The sequence below is a fragment of the Brassica napus genome, chromosome C4 (genome assembly GCF_020379485.1).
Source record: "Brassica napus cultivar Da-Ae chromosome C4, Da-Ae, whole genome shotgun sequence".
Taxonomy (NCBI): domain Eukaryota; kingdom Viridiplantae; phylum Streptophyta; class Magnoliopsida; order Brassicales; family Brassicaceae; genus Brassica; species Brassica napus.
The window spans coordinates 24,773,043-24,781,328 of record NC_063447.1 but is presented as its reverse complement, the minus strand read 5'-3'; the positions used below and the strand labels follow the sequence as shown (position 1 = coordinate 24,781,328).

The 8,286-nt window shown below is 33.6% G+C and overlaps 1 protein-coding gene across 1 annotated transcript; it reads left to right on the top strand.

Moving 5' to 3' along the window:
* Positions 1-6,056: 6,056 nt before the first annotated feature.
* On the top strand, positions 6,057-7,864 carry LOC125586248. The gene has a single exon (XM_048756130.1). The coding sequence runs from the start codon at positions 6,414-6,416 to the stop codon at positions 7,623-7,625; it is 1,212 nt and encodes a 403-aa protein (XP_048612087.1). The 5' UTR covers positions 6,057-6,413; the 3' UTR covers positions 7,626-7,864.
* Positions 7,865-8,286: the final 422 nt, after the last annotated feature.

Genomic DNA, 8,286 nt, shown 5'->3' with positions numbered 1-8,286 from the left:
CGTACTTAATAATATTTTTTTACATGTAATAGTTGAAAACTGACAATTGAATATCGATCTAGAATATTATTTTAATATATTTAATGGTAAAATATTAATTGTAATAAACAAATTTTGAATTTTGTAATATTACATGAATTAGAAGTCTTTAAAATCTAAAATCTATTTTATTAACATGATATATTTTTTATTAATTTATTATTTTGATGTTACAACATATTGCTTTAGTTTTATTTGTATATTAATTTTTTAATAATTTAGTTTCTTTTTAAGTAATTTTAAAATTATTAAGAATATAATATATTTAAAATTATTTATTTAAATATATCCAAATATGAAATAAATATTTATTTAAATATATCGCAAATGCTTAACCTTCATTTCATTGTCTTTCTCTCCCTAGGGGCATAGCCCCCGCACAAGCACGGAGTCGTATATATTGTTGATGTGTTGTGTAATTTTGTGTATGAGATTTTTTTGTTTGTTCTTTTTTTAACTCTTGTTTTTCCGTATTATTTAAAATGGTGGTGAGTGGAACATTAGAAGTCACACAACTTGATTAGATTGATATAAGAATGACCAGAGAATTCATATGTGTTGATATTTTCATATCTTATATTCGTAATGATTTAATTGACCATTAGCGTTATTAGCATTTTCATGTTCAAAAGCTGATGTTTATGTGGAGGGGGGGGGGGGGGGGGGGGGGTTAGTGTTTACTTAGGTAATTGTAAGTATATAAATTAAATAGTGTAAGAAAAATGATATTAAATTCGTATTTAAAAGTTTAATAATTTACACTAACAATAAATTAAATAATTTTTCGTATTTTACCCAAAACAAAATTTAAAAATATAGAATTGTAATAAGCTGTTATTTTAAGTTATAACTCTAGAAAATATTTAAATTATATAGTTACAAAATTATTTAATTTTATAATTTTTACTGGACTTTAAAATTGATTTGTGGTAGATAAAAAATTCTGAAATAGATCGACCAAAAAATTGAATTTGGTACAGTTTTATGGCAATTGAACAAAAGAAAATATAGTTTTATGGTCCAATATAATGATTAAGTAAAAACTGAGTTTTAAAATCTGTAGGTTTCGATCAAGTTGCACAATGATTTTGTACAAAAGGAAAATGAGCAACCTAGAGTTTTTTTCTGCGCTACGCATAAATTACATATTTAAATTGATTCGAATTTCATTTATAATAATTATATAATGTGTTTGGTTCTAATTTTTATTTTTATTTTCTTTTATTTTTTTTAATCTTTAGTTTGGTCAAGTATTATTCTAATACTTAATTAATTTTCTACATTACTTTTAACTTTTTTGTTCAATATAACAAAAAGCTTATCTACTCTATTGAAATAGAGTCACTAAAAAACATCTAATACGCAAAGTCATATTAAAACCATTTCCTTAAATATTTAATATCACTTACTTGATTATTTACAATAATCAAATAAATATATCGCATTTTATGAAAATATGCATAAATATTCTTTTGTCATCAACATAAGCTATATTAATCCTAGTCAGATTCCGAACTCGAGAGCCAGCTTGGTATAACCAGATAAAATGGTGACCTAGTTCATGTGTTGTTTATAAAATATACCATTATAAATATTTGAAATGTTAATAATTCATAATGATAGTAATATAAATTTTATTTTAAAATCAAAGTACTATATAAATTAAAATGACTAAATTATATTAAATAGGCAGATTCACCGTTAAACAGTTTAAAATCGTAAACTATGTAATATTTTTATACAAAATGAATTTTTAACATATGTTAAACTTTTATATCAACAACTATATATTAATCTTTTCTGAAACTCACAATAATATATTATCTAAACATAATTATATAGAAAATATAATAGTCTATAGCTAACTTTTAGTTTATCATTAAAAATAAAATGAACTTTTTTCTTAAAACAAAAAAAAAACATTTCCATTTTAACTAATATCTGTATAATTTTGTCATTTTGTGGTAAATTAAGAATTTAGCTTTCCCATATTTTTACTTTTTAGCACAAAGTTTTTGTTATTATAAAGTAGGTTCCTAATCTATGAAACCAAAAATGAAATCATCCTGAAGATTAGTAATTTAGTTTGATGTTCATTTCTAATCTGTCGTTTAATTAAAAATCAGTAATGTATAGTTTGATATTCTTTTTTTTGGTGTCGTTGACTTTCTTCTCTCTTATGTGGTGTGATATACTATAGCTTTTTATGTTTTTTTTTAATAATTTTTTGAAGCTTTAGATAATATCTACGAAGTTTGTTGAAGTTTATTTTTATTGATGATGTTGACGCGAGTGCTAAGTACTAAATTTTATGTGCTGTTTTGGTTTAGCTTGCACCGTTTTCACCCCATCTTCGTCTCTCTTTCTAGCAAGTCCTCCAAACATAGCAGCTTGGACTTCTTTCTAAGCCATCTCTACTTTGTCTTCTCCATCCGACTCATCATTACTTTCTTAAGGAAGCAAAGTGTTCACAAACCCGAGTTGCATTCCACCATCTTTTGATATAATTGTGGCAGATGTTGCGGGCATGAGCTGCCATTTAATCTTCTGTGAAACCTGGTTTCTTCAGCTCGCCTTTTGCCCCTCCATATCTACCATCTTGTCTTTTTGCATCATGTTCTATGGCAGAGTGAAATAAATCTGAACCAAAAATAATAAATACGGTCAGGTCATTCAGCTTCCAACTGCTAAAAGTACAACAGATGGATCCTCAAAATTGACAACAAACAGTTGTTTCTGAGCTGAAAACAATGGAAACCAGCAAAATCACCTGACTGTAAGAACTGGAGAGCAAACCTGACTGTAACTTGCGAAACTTCTCTTGATCCGAAGCATTTTTCTGTATGTGTTTTCATTCCCATGATGCACCTCATACTTGTGACATTTGGCCTTCAGAAACCTCTTTGGTTTTTTCATAAACATTCATAGCTCGCTTGGCCAGACCGTAATCCTCTTCTAGCTTGGTTTATTGAAGGTATAAGGTCCTGTCAGCATCTGATAGGGCTTGAAAGAAAGATAGGAGAAGTTAGATCTAGCACAAAACGATAGATTACACAAAACAACCTTTTAACCAGAAACAATGCGTCCAAAAGATTGATTAGATTACCATTGAAGCATCATACTCGAACAAACTCTGGCACGCTCCAGCTTTGTCTTACCCATATGTCTTTCACATGAGGATACTTGAATGTCTTGACGCCTCTTTCATACACCTTGAAAGCATCTTCGAAATAGTTATTTTCCTCAAGAAGGAACGTGAGAAAATGTACAAAGAAGACTTCTGTTTTGTTTGAAGAAAACCTTTCTCGAATCCATTTCACAAAGGTCTTCATAGCTCGTCTATATGCATGCTCTCTCTCTCTCTCTCTCTCTCTCTCTCTCTCTCTCTCTCTCTCTCTCTCTCTCTCTCTCTCTCTCTCTCTCTCTCTCTCTCTCTCTCTCTCTTCATCTTCATTCTTACTTTTGCTCCTTTAAAGTAACCATCTCTGCAGAAATAATCCAAGTTGATCATGGAACCAAATACAAACTGATTGGTGAAAAGACGGTTCTTTTAAAAGAAAGAAACCAACTCCCAATAGTTTTCTTGGATCCACCAATTAATGACCCTTGAACACTAATATACCTGAATCTCCCCACTTCGCCGTGATAATATGATTCTCCATAAATCTAACAAAAATGAAGATACATCACATAACTTAGCCACATACATAAAAAACATCTAACAAAAATCAGATGAAACAGAGTGAAGGACATAACCTTTGGATATACAAAGTCATAATTAAATATGGCTGATTTTCTGTTGTTGTAAATGATTGGCTGTTGGACCAAGAAACCATTAATCTGTGATAGAACATTATGAAATCGTTAACACATTAATTCATCACCGATTCATAGACACAGCATCATCCAGTTCTGATATGAATTTATAAGCAATTAAATAACTGTGAAGTAGAAAATTAAGAAATACATAAACTGAGAATATGGCTAACCTTTTGTCGGTGAAGAGCAGGTCAAAAACAAAACGTGGTCATGTGAAACAAACATACCATAAAGATCATTGTAAATAATTTAGATTACAGCTACACATAAAAAATAAGAAAGAACAAAAAACAATAAGAACAGAAAAAATCAAAGGAGATTAAGATGTGACTGAAGCCAAGGTTGTATTTGTGGTGAGTGACCCTGTAGTTCTTCGTGAAGAAGCTGCGATAAATCCTTGCATAACTGGATGTGGCTGATTGATAAGAGTAGAAATATAAGAGGTGGAGAAATTGACTGAGTTAAGAAGCTCAGGCGGCTTTTACTTGATTTCGAACATCCAAAAAATCAACGCCGCCTCCTCGGACACTCTGGGAACAACATCTTCAAAGAGAACGGCTGTAGATACGTCGATGGTGGATGTTTTTTTGTAACACATGAACTGATCTTGAGCTCGGTTATATATAGGTGTAGTTTGGATGAAGGTGAAGCGTTTGGATGTCATACGGGAGGAGAAGTTCTACAGAGTTTTGATGGGCAATTTTAATGGAGGAAGCCGTTACACTATTCAATTCAGAATTGAATAATCTGGCTTTGAATCTTTACCTTCATGGTTACGGTTCAGCTATACGCTTGAAAGGGTTTGGAAACCTCGAGGAAGATGGAGGCCGGAGGGTGACGTTTGGGCTGAGTGAGAGAATAATATCATTTATTTACTTAAATGGCCCAACATCTAGCCTGATTATTCGGGCAGTTCAGATCGACCGTAGAACGCGGTCTCTTCCGATTGGTTAAAATTAAATGTCGACGTGGAGAGGGATAGAAACTCCCTGATTGGTCCGAATTACTGATCCTACGTGGCACGCTCTCTGCTCACCATATCCGGCTTTTAGTATTGTAGATATTTTAATATAAATACTAAATACTAATTTAATTAAACATAGATTTAAGATAAAATAAATAATTTGATTTATTTAAAATTATAATTTAGATAGATTTTCATTTATTTATTTTGGTTAAGATATATTAAATTAACTTGTGTGAAGTAAAATTGATATAATTTTTTTTTATAATTATCAAAATATAAAATTAAAAACAATTTCTAAAATTTGTAGATATCAAAAATAAACAAATGAAACTACAATTATAAATTTAAAATTTTTAGAAAAGAACATTGTATAAAATTTTGAAAATATTTTTTATTAATAATATTTTTTATGATTATTAAAATCTATTTAAATATTATTTCGAAATTTAAAAAATATTTCATATTTCCCTTATCATATTATTTAATGACATATTTGAATAGATGTACTTTAATGGTGACTAATGAGTTATTACCATATTATCAAAAGTTAACAAAAATTGAAATTGACACTAAATGTAGTTGTCCATATCACTTTTAACCGTAGGTCATGTCATCAATTTTAATATGCATTGTCATATTTTTTTGGTGAAAATGATTGTAGAGATGACATGTGTGAAATCACTTCACAAATAATGTTTAGGAGATAATATATCTATACTATTATTTATTAAGTGAGTTTGTTGATTTGTTCAAAAAAAAAGTGAATTTGCTGATTTGTCATGTTTTTCATAGTCTTAGGAAATTTTGCTTATTTATCAGGTTAATAAGTGATTTTCTTGATGATAGTTTTTCATAGTTTTAGGTAATTTTGCTTATTTGTCAAGTTCTCCATAATTTTAGGTAATTTTGTTTATTTATCAATTTAAATTTGATTTTGATTATATGTCATGTTCTCAATAATTTTAGGTAATTTTGCTTATTTTTTCATTTTCTCCATAATTTTAGGTAATTTTTCTTATTTATCATTAATTAATAAATTTAAATTTTAAATTTGATTTTTATTATATGTCATGCTCTCAATAATTTTATGTTATCCACATGTAACATAATCTATCTTATATTATAGTTAAATAATAATATATATATAATATGTATATATATATATATATATATATATATATATGCCATATAATTTTCACAAAAAAGCTCTCGCCCCCTCAACGGCGACAACGGTACGGACATTGTACGGCTCCGTCATGGCGAGGTCTTTTCTTTTGATGAGTGCAGATCCGGGAAGCTCCTGAACCACTGATTCCACCTGTGTGCTCCTCTTTACCAGTGCCTGGAGAGTTTGAAACAGATCTACAATGTCTTTCCATCAAACCTTTGACAACTTTTTTCCTTTCATCGCTGCAACTTTACTAGAACATTAGATCTTCTTCTCCTTATCTAGGTCCAAGCTCCTAGAAAGGACGGCTCTTGTGGTGTGCGGTTTCGGGTTTCTTCTTTAGTCCTTCTTTGATAACTTTCGCACAAGTTCTCGGCTCGGCCTGTTCTCTCAAGTCCACTCTCGAGCCTTCTCGAAACGATGTCTACAACGCTCTCAAATCTTCATGGTAACTTAACACAAGAACAGGAAGAAGAAGTGGATGACCTTGTCATCTTACCAAACGTCGATAACTCCGAGCTGATTGCTCAATTCAAACTCAGTCTGGTAGGAAGAATCTTCAATACTGAACGCCGCAGCGTCAAGGCTCTCATCTCTCTACTCCCTCGACCTAACATTTGGGATGTGGAGGGAAGGGTTAGAGGACTGGATCTAGGAAACCACAGATTTCAGTTTGATTTTGAATCAGAGGCTGACCTCGTTAAAGTCTTAAACAAGAGGCCATGCCATTTCAACAAATGGGCCTTTGCTTTGGAACGGTGGATTCCTCATGTCGGCGACACCTTTCCTAATACCATGACTTTCTGGATCAGTGTCAGCGGCATCCCAACACACTTCTGGATGGATCCTATTTTCGATTCCCTGGGCGGAAGGCTTGGCAATGTGGGGCTTATTGATGCTAGAGCCGCTAAAGTTCAAGTTGAAATAAACATGGATCGTCCTCTAAGATTTGCCCTCCGAGCCCAGCTGCCCACGGGTGAGATCGTCCCGGTAAAGCTTGTTTACTCTAACCTCCATCGCTACTGTAGGCACTGTCGCCATGTTTCTCATGAGGTGGAGTCTTGCCCACAACTCTCTGAAGCTGAAAGAACAGAGAAAAGCTCAAGATTGGAGGAAGATAGGGACCTTCCAAATTTTAACAGAATTGATGCTCAAAGAAAGGGAGAGACCTCGAAGCGACCCTTACCTCAACAGTTCAAAGACAGACGCAGTGGGGAGGACACTCACAGGGACACCCGAGATAGCGTTTGGAAACGCATTGACTCTCGGTATGATCCACGAGTTGACCCTCGCCCATCCTCCAAATATGATCACCGACATGATAGCAAACCTGTTGATCGTCAAAGGGATCCTCCTATCCGTGACTCCTATAATAAACGAAGATATGATGAGTCTTTTCTCTCAAGTAAACAAAGAGAGGCATCACGCAGGGAGAGAGACAAAGGAAAGGACAGAGAAATCTCACCTAGCAAGATCGACACTCGGGATTTGGCAAAGGAATTTACTCGTGAACCCCTTGCTGTTGCAGCTCCCTCCCCCAGCGATCAGTGCCAGTGCCCATTCCCACGGTTGTACCAGCAAGACAAGTTACAGTTTCTCCAGAACTCACCAGAGACAGACCTTTCAGTCTGAACCTCCAAAAGAAAGCCTCCACAGACCTGAAACTTAAAAAAAAAAATTTAGATGAAGATAAGGTTTCAGACGAGGGAAGCTCTGCTAGGAAAAGCTTAAACTTTGAAGCTCCTTCAGACCCACCTTCTGTCAATCTACCTATCACACTGGCCCAAGAGACATCAATCAAGGAAACTCGTAAAAGCTGGTATGAATTGACACTAGAAGAGGAGGGTTCTATGACTGAAGAAGCGATGAACTCAAAAGCCCCCCCACTGATTTCAAACAATAGTACATTACCACTAACTGAGAGAATCCTGGAAGAAGAAGACTGGTTGGATGATGGGAATGACTTTGGGGATGTAGATGGCAACGAATTTGAAGAAGAAGATATTGATTTGATGGAGGAGGACGACCTACTTGGTGAGGAGCTACGGATTGAGAACGAGAAGCATCTCCAAATTGATGATTCTGGAATCGTAAGGGCTGAAGGAGGAGCGAATCTAGATATCACAGACGGCTCTGGCTCTGGATCGGGCAAGGTGGTTGATTCCACTGTCGACTCAGAGGAAAAAACACCTACGAAAGGGGCCAGTTTTTCATCAGATCATGTCTCAGGTTCATCGGCGTCTGTGAAGAAAAAGAGAGGGTCGCGTAGTCCGTCGACCTTTGGAGTTTCGCT

Bases quoted from the DNA above. Each gene is read 5' to 3' on its own strand.
- LOC125586248 (XM_048756130.1), top strand. From the start codon at position 6,414: ATGTCTACAACGCTCTCAAATCTTCATGGTAACTTAACACAAGAACAG.